The sequence below is a fragment of the Dendrobates tinctorius genome, unplaced genomic scaffold, assembly GCF_039654945.1.
Source record: "Dendrobates tinctorius isolate UK_male_01 unplaced genomic scaffold, ASM3965494v1 ptg000029l, whole genome shotgun sequence".
In the NCBI taxonomy this organism is placed as follows: Eukaryota; Metazoa; Chordata; class Amphibia; order Anura; family Dendrobatidae; genus Dendrobates; species Dendrobates tinctorius.
The window spans coordinates 19,365,001-19,385,756 of NW_027361697.1; the positions used below are offsets into that span (position 1 = coordinate 19,365,001).

The window sequence follows — 20,756 nt, forward strand, 5'->3', positions numbered from 1 at the left end:
CATTTCTATTTTTCATGTAAATCATGATAACAATTCTTAATTTAAAGGAGTTTACGAAAACAAAAAAAAAAAAAAAAAAAAAAAGTTTATGTAATCTACATTGAATATTACCTTAAAAGACCGGGGAGTGCATGTTTTTTTAAAAAAAATGGGGCAAGTGAAAGAACCTATCTGGAAGGACAAAGGCCATCCCTCATACTTTTCATTGACATTTGCAACATGGGGCGTTTCATTAACCCAATACACACCAGATGGCCAGCTGGTTTGGCCGACATTGGCACTGTTAGACATCAATATGAAAATAGCCAAAATGTAACACTCACTCAGTTTGGAAATTTACCTCCTTGAATTTGCCCCTTTCAGCCATTGGCTTTATACACATATACACACACTGCTCAAAAAAAATAAAGGGAACACTTAAACAGCACAATGTAACGCCAAATCAATGACAAGTCTGAAATCAACCTGTCCAGTTATGAAGCAACACTGATTGTGAATCAATTTGTCCTACTGTTGTGTAAATGGAACAGGTAGAAATGAGAGGCAATTAGCAAGACAACCACTATAAAGGAGTAGTTCTGCAGGGGGTGACCACAGACCATTTCTATGTTCTCATGCTTTCTGGCTGTTTTGGTCACTTTTGCATTTTGCAATTGCCCTCACCCCTAGAGGTACTGTATAAGATAATCCTTTAATCGTCCCACCATGGGGAAATTCAGAGCATTACAGCAGCAAGGCAGGAACAAGTACAGATACATAAAGGCATTAGATTGACAGCAGGTAGGTACATAAAGGAAAGAAAAAAAAAAAAAAAAAAAAAAAAAAAAAAAAAAAAAAAGATATAACCGGACTATCACAACTTTGGATCTATCAGTTCACTGTTTGGGTCGTTCGCCGTTTTGGACAGTGCTGGTTATACAGCCTAACTGCAGAAGGAAGGACTTTCGATAGTGCTCCCTCTCACATTTAGGATGAAGTAGCCGGTCACTGACAGTACTGCACATATTTGTCACGGTCTCATGCTTGGGATGGGAATCATTCTGCACCATGTAGCTCACCTTGGCCAGTATCCTCCTGTCGCCTACTTCCTGAACTGGATCGAGGGGGCATCCCAGGACAGAGCTGGCCCTTCTAATCTGTTTGTCCAGCCTATTCCTGTCCCTGGTTGATATGCCACTACCCCAGCACGCCACACCAAAGAAGATGACTGATGCCACAACAGAGTTGAAGGATGCAAGGAGTGCCCCCCTAACTCCGAAGGCTCTCAGCCTTCTGAGCAGATAAAGCCTACTGTGGCCCTTCCTGTACACTGCATCCAAGTGATGGGCCCAGTCAAGCTTATTATTGAGGATCACACCAAGGTACTTATAGGTGTCGACTATCTCAATGTCATTTCCCTGAATGTTCACCACTACTGGTGGATTTTTTCCCTTCCGAAAGTCCACCACCAATTCCTTAGTCTTCCCGGAATTAATCCTAAGGTGGTTCCTCTGACACCACTCCACAAAAGCTTGGTTAGTATCTCTGTACTCCCTTTCATCTCCTCCTGTGATGAGGCCTACTATTGCAGAGTCATCAGAATACTTCTGCAAGTAGCAGCTAGATGAGTTGCACTTAAAATCCGCAGTGTACAGTGTGAAGAGAAAAGGGGCAAGAACTGTGCCTTGAGGTGCCCCTGTATTGCAGATCACCGTGTCTGACACACTGTCCCGAACCTTTACAAACTGAGGTTGGTTCGTGAGGTAGTTAAGGATCCAGGTGGAGAGTTGGAGGTCCACTCCAACAAGGCCCAGCTTGTCTCAGCAGACCTGGCTGTATGGTATTAAAAGCACTAGAGAAATGGAAGAACATTATTCTCAGTGTTCCCAGGTTTCTCCATGTGAGAGAGTCCTATCTAGAAGGTTGATAATGGCATCATCCACACCAATGCCCGACCTGTAGGCAAACTGGAGAGGGTCCATATCAGAGCTCACTAGAGGACAGAGACGTGTGAGAACCAATCTCTCTAGTACCTTGATCAGGTGTGATGTCAATGCTACAGGTCTATAGTCATTAAGGTCTTTCGGATAAGGTTTCTTCGGAACTGGTACCACACACGATAATTTCCACAGTTGTGGTACTATACCTATTCTCAGGCTCATATTGAACAGATATGTAATGATCTCACTCAGCTGGTGCCTGTAGGTTCTGATTAGCCTTGCACTGATGCAGTCAGGACCTGCAGCCTTCAAAACTTTGATCTTATCCAGTTCTTTTGCAACCTGGGTACTTGTGAAGAACAGACCCTGGCTCAGTTGACAAGTTGCAGCAGGGGGTGAGGTTATTGTAGCAGAGAGGTGTGAATGGTATGCAGGGGCAGGAGCAGCCAGTGTGTGATTAAATCTGTTAAAGAATAGATTAAGTTCATTAAGCCCCTCTTTATCTACAACCATCCTGGCTACAGTCTGTCTATGCCCAGATATAGACTTTAGACCCTCCCAGACTTCATGAATCCTTTTCTGTGACAATTTCAGTTCAATCTTTCTCTTATAATTAGCCTTTCCCTGCCTGATTAGATTCTTCAGATCTTTCTGCACCTCTCTCAGACTGCCCTTGTCACTTGATCTGAAGGCCAACTTCTTTGAGAAGAGCCTTTATTTGGACCATTCACTTCGGACACCTTGGTCACAAACATCGGGCACCTCAGGGGTGTGTTCTGTCCCAGTTACGGTTTTCTCTCTATACGAATGATTGCATCTCTTCAGCAGACTCAGTAAAAATCTTGAAATTTGCCGATGATATGACACGGATTGGTCTCATCAGGGGAAATGCTGAAGACTTGTATCGGAGTGAGGTGGAAAGAATATGTGACTGGTGTAAAGCCAATAATCTTGTACTCAACACTAAAAAAAACTGCTGAGATGGTTGTGGATTTTAGGAAAGATCAACACGAGATACTTCCAATCTACATCCATGACGAAGTGGTTCTTAGGGTCACAGAGACCAAATTCCTTGGTGTTATCATCTCTCATGATCTTAAATGGGGGAAAAACGTGGATGCTGTTATAAGAAAAGCACAACAGAGGACGTTCTTCCTGCATCAGCTGAAAAGATATGGTTTGTCTAAGAATCTGCTGATCTTATTCTTTAATGCTGTCATCAGATCTGTGATTTGTTCCTCTCTGATAGTCTGGTATGGGGGAGCCACTGCGCATGACAAACTCCGCTTACAAAGGACTTTCAGAACAGCAGAGAGAATTATAGGTTCCCCCTGCCTAAAATCCAGGATCTTTATGATAAGAGTATTCGATCCCACGCATTGAAAATTTTCATCCGATCCCTATCACCCGGGACAGTCCTCATTCCAACTACTCCCTTCAGGATGTCGCTTCAGAGTCCCCAAATGCAGCACCAACCGCCATATGAACAGCTTCTATCCACTCTCTGTTCAACAATTAAATAGTCATGTGTAGACTATATGCTGCATCTGTCTTGTTAGATGTTACTTGTTGTATCTATTGTTATATATTATGTTGCCTCTTTGCCACAAAGAATTCCTTGTATATATGTAATATGTACTTGGCGATAATAAATTTGATTGATTGATTTAGGCTGAGTTCACACGTGGCGTTTTTTTCGCGTTTCCGTGGCGGTTTTAACCGCTCGATTTTGCCGCGAAAAATAAGCATCCCATGCATTCCTATGGGATTCCGCAATGCTGTACTAATGCTGCGGTTTTTACCGTGGCGGAATCGCTTCGCGGTAAAAACCGCAGCATGCTCATTAATTTGCGGAATCGCAGCGATCCCGCACCCATAGGAATGCATTGTTCCGCTTACCTCCCGCATGTGGCTGTACACACCATGCGGAAAGTAAGCAGAACATTTGCGGATGGTACCCACGGTCCGGAGGAGAGGAGACTGTCCTCCGGGCTTTGGGTACCATATCCCTGTAAAAAATAGAATTTAAAAATAAAAAATATTGTATTCTCACCCTCCGACGTCCCGCGCAGTCTTCCCGCTTCTCTTCACGCTCTCGTTCCCAGTAGTCCTTTGCGAAAATGCCCGCGATGACGTCCGTTCTCGCGGGATCGCGAAGTCTCGCGGTCATTCGCGCGACGTCATCGCGAATTACCGCGAGACGTCGCGTTCCCGCGAGAACTGACGTCATCGCGGGCATTTTCGCAAAGGGTTACTGGGAACGGATGCGCGGGACGTCGGAGGGTAAGAATAACACTATTTATTTATTTTTTTTTACATTCTATCTTTTACTATTGATGCCGCATAGGCGGCCTCAGTAGTAAAAAGTTGGTCACACTTGTCAAACACTATGTTTGACGAGTGTGACCAACCTGTCACTCAGTTCTCCAAGCGATGCTACAGATCGCTTGGAGAATGCTAGCATTTTGCAAGCTAGATACGCTTGCAAAATGCTAGTTTTTCCGCGGGAAAATCGCGGGAATTTAAAATGCGATTTTCCCGCGGACTGGAATTCCGGAATTCTCGCGGTAATTTCCGCGAGAGTTCCGGTACGTGTGCACTTAGCCTTATTGTTAGCGAAGCACCTCACTTCTTTTGTGGGTACAGTGTTGTCTACACAGAAATAATGTAGTCTGTTATACAGTGTGTGAGACCATCCATGTCATCACCATAGGAATCTTGCAGCACATCCCAAGTGGTTGTTTCAAACCAGTCTCTCAGAGCATCATCACTCTCATCAGTCCATATCCTCACTGTGCGAGTGACAGCAGGTTCTCTCTGTACAAGTGGCTTGTACACGGGTTGGAGGTGCACTAGGTTGCGATCCGAACTTCCAAGGGGCGGTAGGGCTGACGAGGCATATGCCCCTCTCACATTGGCAAAGAACAAGTCCAATATTTTGCTGTCTCTAGTGAGGCAGGTAACATACTGTGTGCAACCAGGTAGTATGGATGCTGGAGACACATGATTGAAGTCTCCCGAAACCAGAAGGAGTGCTTGGGGGTGAAGGGACTGCATCATGCCCACTGTGGATTGTAGGACCTCAGCATAATAGCATGAGGCAGTGTCCACAACCCACAGAAGTTGCTCAGGTAGTGCAGCTCATCCACGATGACACATCAATGCAAGCTGTGGCAAGAAAGTTAGCCGTGTCTGTCAGCACAGTGTCCAGGGAATGGAGCAGATACCGGGAGACAAGCAAGTTCATAAGGAGACATGGAGGCTGTTGTAGGAGGGCAACAACCCACCAGGACTGCTACTCCCTCCTTTGTGCAAGAAGGAACAGAAGGAGCAGTGCCCAAGCCATGCAAAATCACCTCCAGCAGGCCACCAACGTCCATGTGTCTGCCCAAAATGTCAGATAACTATTGCAAAAGAAAAAAAAAAAAAAAAAGGGGGGGGGGTAGACAAAAAGCACAATAGGGTCTTATATCCACGTTACCAAGGATAGAGTATATTATGAAATTTGCTCACCTGGTTAGGATGAGATAAGAGCATGTAGGTAGCGGCTGCTGCAGATCCACAGGTCCTTAGTGACCAGAAGAAGTGATATATCCAAAGGGAATTCGTAGTTATATTCCGCGCTGCCGCTGAGACAAATTCCATCAGGAATTTCATAATGAAGGGGGCATGAGACCCCTGAAATGCGTTGAATAAAACCACTGCAATCGTACAGCATTCTCCTGGAATTTGTCTCAGCGGCAGCGCGGAATGTAACCAGGGCTGTGGAGTCAGTCGTGGAGTCGGAGTTAGTTTTGGTTGGAGTCGGAGTCGGAAGAAATGTACCGACTCCAGCTTTAAAAAAAAATGTATTAATATTTCATAATTGAACTTTCATATGAATTTTATAAATGTTACTCAAATATATATGTTCTATCAAACTATGAACAACAGTGATAAGCAGTTCTGCTGGAGATAGAGACATTTCTTACTTCTTGTGTGTCACTGTTCTCCACTGCCCTTATCTGATCTTGTACTTGGTTAACCTCATGCTGCCCCAACCCCCCTACTTACAATGTATGAAACTGAAAGTGAAAATGTGTTGCAAATTCTTAGTAGTAAAGCTCCTCCTCTAGACTAGATCATACTAGGTGTGCGTCTTCCAAGCATCTCACAGCTGCCTGCTACTCAGAAGAGGAAGACTGTAAGAAGTATTATCCTTTCAACAAACTTTGCATCAGTTAACTGTGAGTACATGAGGAATAATAACAGTATTACTGACCACTATATCAGTTGTACGACCTGGCAATAATTTTGTACAATTGTTTTTAGGAAAAACAATTGTCATTTGGATTGTGAATGCAGAATTAAAAACCTGAGAATGTCAAAGAAGCATCACATTAAATCAGCTGTATTTGAACATTTCACCATCACTCAAGATAGAAAACATTATGCCTGTCAGTGTATGACAAATGATCCAGACGAAAACAAGTGCTGTGAAGCCAAGATGAGTGCATATTCAGGCAAAGATAAAAATGCTCCTACCAGAGCTTCTAATCTAAAGAGACATTTACAGCGCTTTCATCCAGAAGTACTGAAAGCAGTGGATGAGAGACTGCATCCAAACCAATGAACCAGTGCCCAGCTCTTCCAGCCAAACAAAGGAGCAGAGAACTTTGCAGCCATCAGTTGGCAAGATATTTTGTCAGTGACAAAGTTACTGTGACAATGACAGTAGATACATTTAAAAAACAGATCATAGAGCTTGTTGTAAAGGATAGTGTGCCTATTTCATTATTTTCACGACCAGCTTTTATGTGTCTGAATGGGGAAATGGCCCGCAAGCTTGGTGTTTCTCTGGAGAGTGAGAGTATTAGAAAATTAGTAATCGAAGAAGCTTTTAAACAAAAGGAAGACCTTAAAAAACTCTCAAGGGACGCTTTCTGTTTCTTAAAATGGATGCCTGCACACGTCACAGAGTGAACTATTTTGCCATCAATGTCCGATTTGTTTGTGACAAAAATGAAATAGTTACCAAGACATTGGCAGTAAAAGACACCAAAGCTCATCACACCAGTGAGTTTCTCCAGGTCTTGGTGGAAAAGGTTCTGCAAGACTATGAACTTAAAAAAGAGCAAGTTCTTTCTGTCGTAACTAACAATGCTTCAAATATGATAAGTACTATTAAGCTAATGAATCAGAGTAATGATGGTGACCAGCAGCTAGAAGAACATTCTGGGTCCACAGACACAGAAATGCTTGAAATAGAGGAACACAGTATTGTAACTGAGGAGCAAACTGAAGTTGCTTCAGATGAACAGCAACATGATAGTTTAGATGATCTTGTTGAAACTGTGTCAATATGTTCTTTCATTCATCACATGCGCTGTGTTGTGCATACGCTACAGCTGGCTATAAGAGACAGTCTGCAAGAAGGACATGCTGATGCACTGATTAGCCAATTTTCTCACCTTGCCACTGTTGCCAGAACCCATAAAGTTGACTCAATTTTGAAGAGACGTGCTGGAAAAGGGGCAATTATTGATCAAGCCACATGATGGGGCAGTACTTACTTAATGATTCAGCGCTTGGTTGAACTGAAAACCTTTCTTGTAGACATGGCTAACCCTCAACTGACGCTAAATGAAAGTCAGTGGAATCAGGTGACTGAGCTGGAAAAAATTGCTAGAGCACCCATTTACAGTGACTAAAAAATTATAAGCAGAGGACTTAACTCCAGGTATTTTCTTAAAGGAGTGGAAGAACCTGATGTTTCGCCTGTCCCAAAGAGAAGGGTTAATTGCAAGTGGCATTGCTACATCAATGAAACGGAGAGAGGAGCTACTATTACAAAATAACATTCTTTTGGCAGCTGTTTATGTAGACCCAATGCATCGGATTCTTCTAGATGATCAACAGCTAAGTAAAGGAAAAGAAGCTCTGTTTGAAATAGCAGTAAGGCTGAGTTCACACGTGGCGTTTTTTCGCGTTTCCGCCGCGAAAAATAAGCATCCCATGCATTCCTATGGGATTCCGCAATGCTGTGCTAATGCTGCGGTTTTTACCGTGGCGGAATCGCTTCGCGGTAAAAACCGCAGCATGCTCATTAATTTGCGGAATCGCGGCGATCCCGCACCCATAGGAATGCATTGTTCCGCTTACTTCCCGCATGTGGCTGTGCACACCATGCGGAAAGTAAGCAGAACATTTGCGGATGGTACCCACGGTCCGGAGGAGAGGAGACTGTCCTCCGGGCTTTGGGTACCATATCCCTGTAAAAAATAGAATTTAAAATAAAAAATATTGTTATTCTTACCTTCCGGCGTCCCGAGCAGTATTCCCGCCTCTCTCCACGCTCCCGTTCCCAGTAGGAGTCTCGCGGTCATTTGCACGACGTCATCACGAATTACCACGAGACATCGCGATCCCGCGAGAAGGGACGTCATCGCGGGCATTTTCGCAAAGGATTACTGGGAACGGATGCGTGGGACGCGGAAGGTGAGAATAACACTTTTTTATTTATTTTTTTTTTACATTCTTTTACTACTGATGCTGCATAGGCGGCCTCAGTAGTAAAAAGTTGGTCACACTCGTCAAACACTATGTTTGATGAGTGTGACCAACCTGTCAATCAGTTCTCCAAGCGATGCTACAGATCGCTTGGAGAACGCTAGCATTTTGCAAGCTAATTACGCTTGCAAAATGCTAGTTTTTCCGCGGGAAAATCACGGGAATTTAAAATGCGATTTTCCCGCGGAATGGAATTCCGGAATTCTCGCGGTAATTTCCGCGAGAGTTCCGGTTCGTGTGCACTTAGCCTAAGGATGAAAGGGTTGCAGAACAGTCAGGAGGAACAAGAAGAATTTGGTCGTCCTGCCACATCTTCACCCTCATCATCAACTGATGAAGAATTTAATTTCGAAAAATATTTGGATCACAAGGACCGTGCATAGCGTTCCCGCATAGAAGAGTCATCCCCATCAAGGAACACAGCCAGTACATTTCAGCAGAATTTTTCATGTGCACTAAAAGAAATTGAGAAATTTGACCGTTCATCAAAAATAACAGTGCAACAAGCGATTCCTCTGTATCCTGACATTGTCAGAGATGTTGCCCGAGTGGTTACTGCTTTGCCACCAACACAAGTTAGTGTAGAGAGGTTGTTCTCTGCTCTCAAAATAATTAGATCAGATTTGAGGGCATCCATGAAGGAGGATCTGACAGAGGCAATACTTTTTCTGAGGACAAATTTATAGATTTCTTCTTATTAACTGCATAAAAGTGTTTATTGCATATTTACTTACAGTTTAGAAAAGTTTATAAAAGTTATTTGCTATATTCCAATTGTATTCTAAAAAATGTAGATTTTGCTCTAAGTGGTCTGATTACTTATATGATGGTGAGAAACTGAATAAGCACGATGTTTAATATTTTACAACAGTAAATTTGTTGTTATGAATTGGCCATTTATGTCGGAGCCGGAGTCGGAGCCTGATAAAATCCAGGAGTCGGAGTCGCAACTGTGGCTTACCGACTCCACAGCCCTGAATGTAACTACGAATTCCCTTTGGATATATCAAAATGTCAGAAACAGATTCCATGAAGGTGGTACAAGGGTCTGACATCAAAAAGTGGGTGGTGTGCTTACAATGCAACACCGTGCAGGGTAATTGCAATTTGCCAGAGCACACCAAAGATTGGCAGATTCAACATTGGCACCCTGTGCTCTTCACGGATGACAGCAGGTTTAGGCTGGTTTTACACTTTCCGTGTTTTTGGGGCCCCAATAGATTTCTATGGGGACGCAAAATCGCCTGCAAAAATTAGGAGGGCCGTGCTTCGTATGGCCGTATTTGCGGCCGTGAAAAAATATCGAGCTTGCTCAATATTTTTGTGGCTTACGGACACGACCGCAATGCATTTCAATGGTACCTCAAAAAACAACGTTAGCTTGTTTTTGCGGTACACCGTACTTGCGGATCGCCGTTTTTCCCCCTGCTATTTGTTATAACAGGAAAAAACGGCGATCCAAGGAGGCTTTTCGCGGGAGACTGCAAAAATCATAGCAATATGGCCCACAAAAATGGCCCTTAAAAACAGGCCGCAAAAAACACGGCAAGTGTAAAACCAGCCTTACACTGAGCACATGTGACAGTCTGGAGATTCCGTGGAGAACGTTCTGCTGCCTGCAACATCCTCCAGTATGACTGGTTTGGCAGTGAGTCAGTAATGGTGTGGGGACGCATTTCTTTAGAGGGTTGCACAGCCATCCATGTGCTAGACAGAGGTACCCTGACTGCCATTAGGTACTGGGTTGAGATCATCAGACCCATTGTGAGACCACATGCAGGTGTACTGGGCCCTGGGTTCCTTCTGATGCATGATAATGCTAGGCCTCATGTGACTGAAGTGTGTCAGCAGCTCCTGCATGATAAAGGCATTGATGCCAGTTTCCCAGACCTTAATCCATCTGGGACATAATGTCTTGTTCCATCGCTCCTGGACCACAGACTGTCCAGGAGTTGACTGAAGCATTATCACTAGGACTACCGGACTTTTCACCCCCCCCTAGAACTATCGAATGGAGTCATTTTGACTCCTGGCTTGTTTTCATTTATTTGTAGTTTCTTGCTCTATAATTTTATAGAATGCAAAGTAGAGAGAATATGGTCAGGCTTTAGCACACTTCTAGTCATATTCGCAATTAGCAAAACTGCAGGCCGTATTCTACAGAAATTATGTAATCCACTCGAGAGTTCACTGGTTCACTGATGGCTGTCCTGTGCGTGTCAAGTATATTTGCAAAAATGCTAAGTCTAAGCCAACATTTATTCTAAACATACAAGTAAATGAAAACTAAAAGAAATAATAACATTTAGCGACAAAGATCAAAAAAAAAAGTACCTTTTTTTCAAGATTTACCTTCAATTACCAAAGGGAGCCATTTTGACTCCCTACTATATTTATACTCTTTCAAAAATTTATTGTCACAAAATCTTTTTTGCATCCTAAATAAGTAAAAGTCAACGAGTCTCAAGCCGTAATTCGGAAAAATGGTGTTACAGAACAGACAAAAATTGCGAGGAGTCAAAATGACTCCATTGGTAGTTCTTGTGTTAATCCAAGTTTGGGAGGAGATCCCCCAGGAGAACATTCGCCGCCTCATCAGGAGCATGCCCAGGCACTGTAGGGAAGAAATACAGGCACATGGAGGCCACACACACCACTGAGCATCATTTTCTTGTCTTGAGGCATTTCCACTGTAGTTGGATCAGCCGGTAATTTGATTTTCCACTTTATCATTCCAAATCCAGACCTCCATGGGATATTAATTTTGATTTACATTGATCATTTTTGTGTTTTGTGGTCCTCAACACATTCCACTACGTAATGAATAAAGATTTGCAACTGGAATATCTCACTCAGTGATATCTAGGATGTGGGATTTTAGTGTTCCCTTTATATTTTTGACCAGTGTATATAAACATTGGAGTAATTTGCACCTGGTTTATTAAAAGATGCACACCTGACAAATAATGAAATCTACATTTACTTTGAGCAAAAGCTGGTGTAAACATATTAGTAAATGTACGTCAAGGTGATAATTTGCAAATAAATGGCAGTCCCATAGCTCAGCCCTCCACTAATTCCATGAACTGGAGGAGGTATATTTGCTCCACCTCTTCATTTATTTTCTATAGTACTGCCAGAAAAGTCAAGAGCTATATGCAGCCATCTCCAACAGAGCTTTGTTCTTGGGATCGGTGAAGGTCCTAGAAGTTGGATTCCCACCAACATGCAAGATATCATCCAATGTGAGGATAGGGGTATAAACCTTTAAATAATATGTAGAATGATTTAGCAAAGTTTACCTCCTTTAATAATTGGAAAAGGCCAACCTGCAGTTTCTAGGGCATTATACTGGACTTTGATGAGCTGAGAAATGGAGAGAAGGGATCTAGCGCACAGGCAAGCGAGGAGGCTATACCACATGTATAGTGTACCTAATATCAGTGTCATAGCTTAGGTTGCCAGCACCCTGGGACAAGGCAAGTATTGCATCCCCTATCCCAGAAATGCCCCTTTAGAAAGCATTAAAAGGGTTTTCTCATTTTCAAAAACCCTCAATTTGGTTTACAAATAACCCCCCCCCCCCCCCCCAAAAAAACAAAAAAAAACAAAAAAAAAACAAAAAAAAAACAAAAAAAAAACAAAAACTGTATTTTAATCTCTTTTCTCGGGTCCAGCTGAGAGTCTACACATGTAAAGCTGTTGAGGTCAGTGATTGGCTGCAGTGCTGCCGATGTCACATTAAAGCTGCAGCAACAAGAGATACCAGGAGCATTGGCGAGACTCAGCGCTGGACCCCGGAAGTACAGTTTTGTTTTCTACAACAAACTGTGCCTGGGGGCACAACTTTATTGAAAACTCATTTAAAGGGAATCCGTCATGTCTTTTTATGCTGTTAAACTGCCCCCAATGCCTTGTTAATGATGCACATTGCATCACTAACATGTTTTTCTCAAGAGCACTGGATCTTCGACGCTAGTGACGCCACTTAGGGGCATAACATTTCGAAAGGAACATTTTAAAATATATATATATTACCATTTTTCCTTTAGAATTGCTGAGCCCTTAAGAATTTTGCAGCCAGGTTAACCACCCAGGTGTCCCCCGACGCTCCGCCACTGACCATTATGACAGTAATTCAGACTCCCCTTATAAACTATAGTTAATGACATGTGGGTTGTTTATGCAGCGCAAACCTTAAGATTAATAACCTAAACCCCAGTGGCTTTTAAGCCTCAGCAAATTGATATAGACATACTGCATTCCCCTGACTTGCGATGTCTGAGACATATATACGTATGTGGCAGAAAAACTTGGCAACGCTGTGGAATCCTTGGAAGGCTTTATACGTGTGGGAAAAAAACAAAAAAAAAAAACTACTGACTGGATGTCAGCCATTTCTTCCCTCACAAGAACGTTAAATCAGCATTGCAAATTGTAAATCACACCCTAAGAAGCACATCTTTCCAGAAACAAAGAAATTAGCAGTCACTGAGATGATGATTAAGAAACAGGAGCCATACCCTGCTCCTCAAGGCTTAAGGCCGCCTCCCTAGGAACACAGATGAAAAGAAAACAATGCTTACATGAAGCGTCCTGGGATGTATTTCATTAAATTTACTTTGAGATTTCCAAGAGGACCCAAGAAAGCATCAGAAACAGGGGTTCAGCTACAGAGGAGGCAGATGCCAGCTGCACCCAGGTCCTGTCATCCATGGTACCCCATAGGGAGACATCAGTATTATACGCTCCTAAACATAGAAACTGCAACACCAAGAAGGAAAAGTCATGGAATTATGGAAGTCTCAGGATGGCTACACAGGTTACTGATATGAATGAAAAAATAGAAGCCACAATTTAAAAATTCGCAATTTATTCAGTATCAGAAATCCCTGCACTTCCAATTCCAGGAACAGTTTTTTCTATACGACAGCGCCAGGCTGCATGCTGTTGGTACTACTGAGAGCAGCCCGTGTGGCCTGAATGTGATCTCGTAGCCTGCAACATCTCTGGACTTGTCTTCCATAAAGCACATCTGGGACATCATTGGTTGGCAACTGCAAAGGAAGCTGCCAGCAGTGGATCTTGATATTCTGCATGTCAGTCACTGTTGCAGAACGTTCCTCAGACAGCCATTAAGAACCTCATTGATATCAGCCAAAGCGCAGGGATTTCTGCACGTGTCGCTCATACTCGATACTGAATAGATAGAGGTTTTGTACATTTTCATTTATTTTTTTTTGTCAAGGGAACCCGTCAGGTCTCCCATGCCCTCCAACCCAGCAGCATTCACCTATGCATGAGAAAAATCCCTGCCTTACCAGCCCTGTATAACATTATAGGGCATGTGAGATGTGACAGGTTCCCTTTAATCATTTGCATATCATTAACATGCCTGTCAATCCTGTAATTTCCATAATTGCACGACTTTTCCTACATGGTGTTGCAATTTCAATGTTAAGGAGTGTAGATGGCACAAAGGTGAAGGCACCTGATGTAGGTTGAGGCCCAGAGTGTAAAGGTTAGGGCAGGTGCAGACAACCAGATTTGACTTTTGACAAAACATTGGATCACACTGGGACCAATGTTAGTCCATGGGGCCGTGCACAAGTCAGATTTACCCACGGTGGGGAAATTGCTGGTTGCCCAGGCTTGATCCTATATTCGGATCACACTCGGCCATTGAAGTCAATGAGTGCGTGGGAAACATCTGACAGCCCTCGGATGACATCTGAGCTCAGTACGATTTCTGCAGCCTCACAGAATGGAGAAGACATTTTTTTTCTCCATCTCATCACATTATGATCATACTCTGATGTCAGGTGAGAGAATTTATGGCCTTCTGAACCTGCCCTTATGAAAAGAATGGTTGATAAGAAAGGTTGAAGCCTGGTTCTCCACCAGGATTTAACCCTCTTAAACCCTTTCTATCATAATGTATGACATGAAAACCTTTGTAAGCCCATTATTATAAATCGCCACCAATGCTGCAATCTTTAAAAATTAGGTAAAAAAAAAAAAACAACCTTCCTTGTTGTAGGTTAGAGACGTGTCCTTTGGGCCCATCCAGACCTTCCAAGTAGTCATCATAGTCAATACTAAGTCAGCCCCTGTTCCATTGATTATGTGGATGACGCCTCTGACACTGGACGCACCATAAATTATTCTTTTTGTGCCCAGAGGAAACACTGTTTTGCATATGACCCCGCCCCATCAAGGGTAAAGGTGATGACCCCAAAAATGATATTGGGGCTGGTACATGCACACATTGATAAATAGTGGGAACATTTTGCCTGGTTCTTTGTTGTAAGAGCCAGAGGATGACTTTGGAAGCGTTGCCTACAAGGAAACAAGGTCTGGCTTATCCTTAATTTTGCCAGATGAAGCAATCATCGGTATGGAAACCATCACAGGGGCGGCACTGGAACATTGGGTGGATAGAAGAGGTGAGCATAGGTTTTATTTCCTATTTAATCCATTCTCTGGTCTCCAGCATTTTTTTTTTTTAAATTTAGAAACCCCCCTGTTTAGGATGCAGAGCCTCAGGATCTGTGCCTAAAGGACGAGACAGATATTTTGTGCTGGACAGAATAATGGCCGGTGACCACAGCTGTTGTATATATTACATGTAAGCAAAGCATGGTCGATGATACTGAAAATGTACCAACGTCTGGGGAGACGGAACATTCAGGAGGAGGACTGGGGTGGAAAATGCACTGCACCACATTGCAAAGAAGTTTAGTATTATTACAAAAGAGGGCAAATACACTAAAAGTTTCTAAAAAGGGCAGTAAATATAGACTTTTTTTTTTAAAGCAATAAACTTATTTTAGTTGTGAAATAAAAACTACATTATTTCCATTATAAACAGGAATTCTAGTATACATCTCCTAGTGCTGTGAGTGAAGCCAGCAATATATACAATACATATTTCCAGCCTGGTTGCAAACGTTATATCCACAGACATGATTACATCTCTAATGTATACATCTAATATATTCCTTTTTTTTTTTTTTAGTGAAAAAATGTTTGTATGATTAGTAAAGTTTAACAATGTGGTCTACAATATTGTATTCCTGGCAATGAATGTAGAATAGTATTTATGTGATAGAGAAGAAACTAATTCCACACATTCTGTATATAGAGAAGAACCCCATTGTGTACATTGCAGACTATATGCAAAGGAAAAAGGAACAAAACAGGTTTTTTTTTTTACATGATTTCTTCATAGTCGATGAGCTGCAGATCTCGGCAGTGGCCACTTCACACTGCATGGCGCTGTGGCGTTTGTCGTTGTACACCCAGCCGCAGCGAATCGGTGGGATTCCGGGTATCAGACCACCCACGATCTGATACTGATTACTAATCCTCAGGATAAGTCATCAATATCATTATTCCAGACAATTACTTTAAATTCCCACATTTATCTATTATCTTGGAAGTTTCCCCAAAATAAGGGGAAAGCGGGCAATATTTATGATTACCACGGAAATGGAAAAAAGCTGCAAAAGATTTGGTATATTGAACTACAGAATGGTCAACTGATCTTTTCCTCGATGGCAGCAGTAGTCAGACAATTGGACAATGGGACTTTTCACTGATGCCACAGAAATCTACAAGTTCAGACAACAATCATCTGTTATATGCATGTGCGCAACTGATCTGTCGTGTAGGCCATGCTCACACATCAGTATTCAGTCAGTATTTTATCTCAGTTTTTGTAAGCCAAAACCAGGAGAGGGTGATAAATTGTGGTGACGTGTTTCTATTGTTCCACTCCTGGATTTTTCTTATAATTACTGATGGAAAATACTGAAAGTGTGAACATGGTCTTAGTGCTGAATTCTGATCAAAGCGATATTTCGTGTGCTGTATTCCCATAGCACATAGTTACGGTTTTAAACACAGGGTACGGTGACTGATAGTATTGAGGAACTGTGGCTGTAACGGCGGCATCGTGGCTGGCTTTCATACGTGGCTGTAATGGGGGCTTCTGAGGTTGGCACTGGTATAGAGGGACATTGCTATGGGATCCCTGTGATCACTCTGAAGGTCTCTTTTATGGGGGTACTTTGACTCACTTCTACAAGGTCAATATGGCAATATTTCCATGGCCACATTGGCTCTCTGTTATTGGGACAGCTGTCTGGTATAGTGGTCTGACCATGGTTTATGGGGGCACATTCTGAGCATTTTACAGTTATAGACTCAATAGCTGAAAAAAATTAATCACCTCTACTTTGTCTCTGACATCAATACTTAAAGTTTCTAGCAAGAAAAAAACAAAACAAAACAAAAAAAAACAACCCTCAACAACATCACTACCACTGGTAGGATGTCTTTAGAGAAGTGGTCCACTACTTGGCCCCATATAAAGCCTATATTCACCTCCCGTGCACTCGCTCTCCCGGGGCTCCCATGCGGTTGTTGTGACACGTGATGCCCGGCGCTCAATCACTGCAGTCGGCGCCGTCTCCACTTCCTGTCGAATTGAGCAGGAAGAGGAAGTCCGAGATCAGCTGCGGCCCGGACATCCTCTTCATGTTCGATTTGTCCAAAGGCGAAGACAGTGACGCCAGCGCTGATTGGGCGCCAGGGTCACATGTCATACAACTGCACGGGAGCCCCAGGAGAGCGAGTGCCGACACCGCGAGAACAGCACCGGCACGGGAGGAGATTATAAGCTTTATTATTTTATGAGGCACAAACATTTTGATCAAGAAGAAGTTGGGGGTTTTCCTATTAGTGGACAACAAGGGAATGTATCATCACAAAACAACATCGTCCAAATAAAGTTTTTTTGTTTTACATGTATTTAAAAGAAAAAATTGCCAATGTTTTTATTTCATATTCCAATCTTTATTACAAAATAAAATTAGTAATCTTGCAATTTTCACTATATCGGCCTCATAATTCCTTTCAGAAAGCGCTCGTCTCATTACTTGGCACGAGCGCCGTATGTGGTTTCCACAGATAGCACTTGAACCCATAGTATTCTATGGGGCCGTGCCAGTGTAGGATTTTGATAGAATTTTCACGGATTGACAGAATGGAGAAACTTTTTCTTTTCCACCTTGTGAGAAAAAACGATGCCACTCTGATCACATTGCATCATTTTCTTCGGATGGAGAAAAAAAAAAAACAAAACTGTCCTGTGATCCTACAGCAAGAGTCAAAGGTAGGATTACAATGGCAGGTAACACTTCTATACACAGATGAGAAAAGGATTCACCAGTCACAATAGGCCATGACTCCGTTATCCCTGCTCCCCTCTCTTTACAATGACCACTGTACATGCTCATTAGACGCTTCAATACAAAAGATGGGGTCGGGATCTGACCATTGCTGCTAGTGTGCGTGTGCATTTCCTGAAACAGGAGTCTAGAAAAGCCGCAGCACCAATGAGATGGATAGATTACATTTAACTCATTATAGGCTGAGAAGTAAGGGTTGGTGGGGTATGACCCCCTGGGATCACACTCAATAAGGAGTGCAGATCTGATACACTGTCTTCTATGTTTGAGATTTACAATGTATCTGTTTATTGCAAGCAATACAACAAGTATTTATCAATATTAGTGGAATCATTACTTTTATCCAGTAAATAAACAATCTCCCTGGGTTGTGAGAATATAATACCGCTGTCCATCGTGTGCAGGACTTCTGACAACCTACTGTACAAAGTGAAGATGGAGCCCCCCACAAATTAGAAGGTCAGACATATTGGCAAGATCCAGTTTGGTAGTTTTCCTATCTTACGGTTTCTATATATTTACCTGCAAAGCTTTATAAAGTGACATTAATATGGTCACAGCAGTTCCGCACTTACACGAGATCCCCCCCCCCCACTCTCAGATCGTCACCATTTTATGTAGGACACCTCGGATGTGCGACGACAAGTCTCTGCGCTCCAACTACTCCCTCACATTCCCATTATCACATTTAACACCATACCGACGCGGTGTCGCACAGCATTCACAACTAGGCTGGTTTTTCCATCGCCTATATACTAAAAATATCAGTCAGGGCAGACGAGTCTTCAAATGACTTTATAAAAACATCTGATATCAGAATCTCTCGAAATAAAAAAGGTTCTCCAGCAGCTGCAGCATTTACTATACAGTGTTTTGTCAACAAGATGCACGATTTAGACGCTGCAACCCATCCAAACACAATTGTGAAGCCACACGCACCACACGTTATTAAAGGGATTTTCCCCACGAGATATACAGTATATAATCACAGGCAAGGCAAGAGTTGGGGGCCCCACTGATCCCCAGAACAGAGGTACTGACCCCACTCCTATTCCTCATGTCTTACCCACTTGGAACAAATGGTACGGAAACAGTTTAAGGCCACAGGACTGATGGAACGGCTGTCACTTTGACTTCACATATGTTTGATCTCATCATGGCGCCGGCGTAGTGATTACTTTTGAGCAAAATGCTGCTCAGGACCCCTGTTCTATTGATCATGGGGGTCCCAGTGATGAAACACCTTTCTGGATCATGAGCATAATGGGGCACATTTATACCCCTCTACCTTTCTCTCCCAATAGCTTTAAACCCAGACTCCATCTTTATAATAGGCAGGAAAAGCACTCATAGCATCCTTTGAAAATGACTCACTGTTCACAAGTTGCGTTTTTGCTGCATTTTTTCTTAAATGCAAATTTTAAGATGCGCTTTACAGTACCAGCAAAGTCTATGAGATTCCAGAAATCTCATGCACACCTATTGGTTTTATTTTTTTTTTCCTCCCCGATTTGGAAAACTACTGTGTTTTTGCAGACTGCAGCACGTCACTTCTTTCAGCATTTTCTCTGTGCATTTGCAGCATTTCTTTTCACCCATAGGAAACAATGGATAAATGCAAAAAACGCAACAGAAAAAAAAATGCATGTAACAGTTTCTGCTGCAAAAAATTAAGGAAGCAAAATCAGGCTTTTTTTTTTTTTTTTGGGGGGGGGGGGTGCACTAACTTTATCAACATCCACAAGAAACACACAGCAAAACCATCTTCTTGTAAGCAGCCTCTTTACTGCCAAGAGAGAAGGTTTTGCCTGCAGGGGGGAAAAAAAAAAACGCAGCAAAAATGCAACATGCGAACATAGCCTTATACGAGTTTTTGCCAATTTTCTGTAAAAAAAAAAAAAAAAAAAGTAAATAAATAAATTACAGCAGGTACCGACATGCTAGTATTCCTCAGTCACCGTGCGCCCTGCAGTTACACACTGGCGTTCGCTAGGGCACCCATTCCCTATTAGAAGTCATACCTGGGCAATACTTTAATTGCTTCAAATAGTTAAAAATCAAGGCTGTGTTCACACCTTGCGGTTTTTAGCTTCTTTTTTTTCCCAAAATGATTGCAGCCATAAAAGCATAATCACAGCCTGAACAGACACAACCATCTAATACCAACCAATTAATTTTTTTTTTCTTCTTCACAATGCTGCAAAGCTGCCCACATAGGTGACCAGTACAAAAGGGGGGCAGCAACCAATCTATACCATGGTACAGACAGAGACCCTCTAGGATAAGGCTTACTGCAGAGATCCAGTGCCGGCACTGAACTGGTTAAGCCCAGATGAACGGCAGTGGAAAGTTTGTGCAGCTGATCGGCGGCAGCGGCCGAGCTCCATGCAGTGTATAGCCGGTGTAGACACCCCGCCGTGCAGTGAGGGCTCTGCTGCTGCTGGGAGCAGTGAATGGAGGCTGCAGATCTTACCTCGAAGAAACTGATCCTGCTGCTGCTCATGATCGCTCTGTGCGGGGGTCCTCGCCAGGAAGCCATGCAGTGAGCGCCCGCCGCCCTGTGCCCCCTGCTGCACCGCACACCCCAGCAGCCAGTGCCGCCCGCAGCGGGGATCGCGTTATATAGCGGCAGCCCCTCTGCACGCAGCATCAGCAGCGCTACTGCACCTCATCCCGGGAGGATCCGCAGCTTATCAGAGCGGCTGTGTGCGGGAAGCCGGCCAGCACTGGGAGCCTGACTGCCGGCGGGACGCTCCCGGGATTAACCCCTTCACGGCGCAGCCAGTCACTGACCACCACGGCGACATTAGCCCTTTCCATAATTGTGCAGGTCGCGTTAGTGTGTATCCCCTTGAATGTGACATTCATTAGGGTTTCCTTTGGTGGTTTATATTACTAGGTGTCCATTTATTTATTCGTAAATCTTAAAATATATACATAAAAAAAAGTTACAATGGCGTCCCGACCATTTTTTTTTACTCGTCTTTGGTGCAGATTATGGCTATGTTCACATGTTGCGTTTTGTTTTTTTTGC

General features: G+C 43.0%; 1 protein-coding gene across 1 annotated transcript in view; it reads right to left on the reverse strand.

Annotated features, from left to right (window-relative positions):
* LOC141085835 (very-long-chain enoyl-CoA reductase-like) overlaps positions 1-20,397 on the reverse strand; it is a 72,057-nt gene extending 51,660 nt beyond the window's left edge. The window contains exon 1 of the mRNA XM_073571416.1: positions 20,196-20,397. Coding sequence (XP_073427517.1) covers positions 20,196-20,372 — 177 coding nt within the window. The 5' untranslated portion in view covers positions 20,373-20,397. The remainder of the gene's footprint in view (positions 1-20,195) is intronic.
* Between the last annotated feature and the right edge of the window lie 359 nt (positions 20,398-20,756).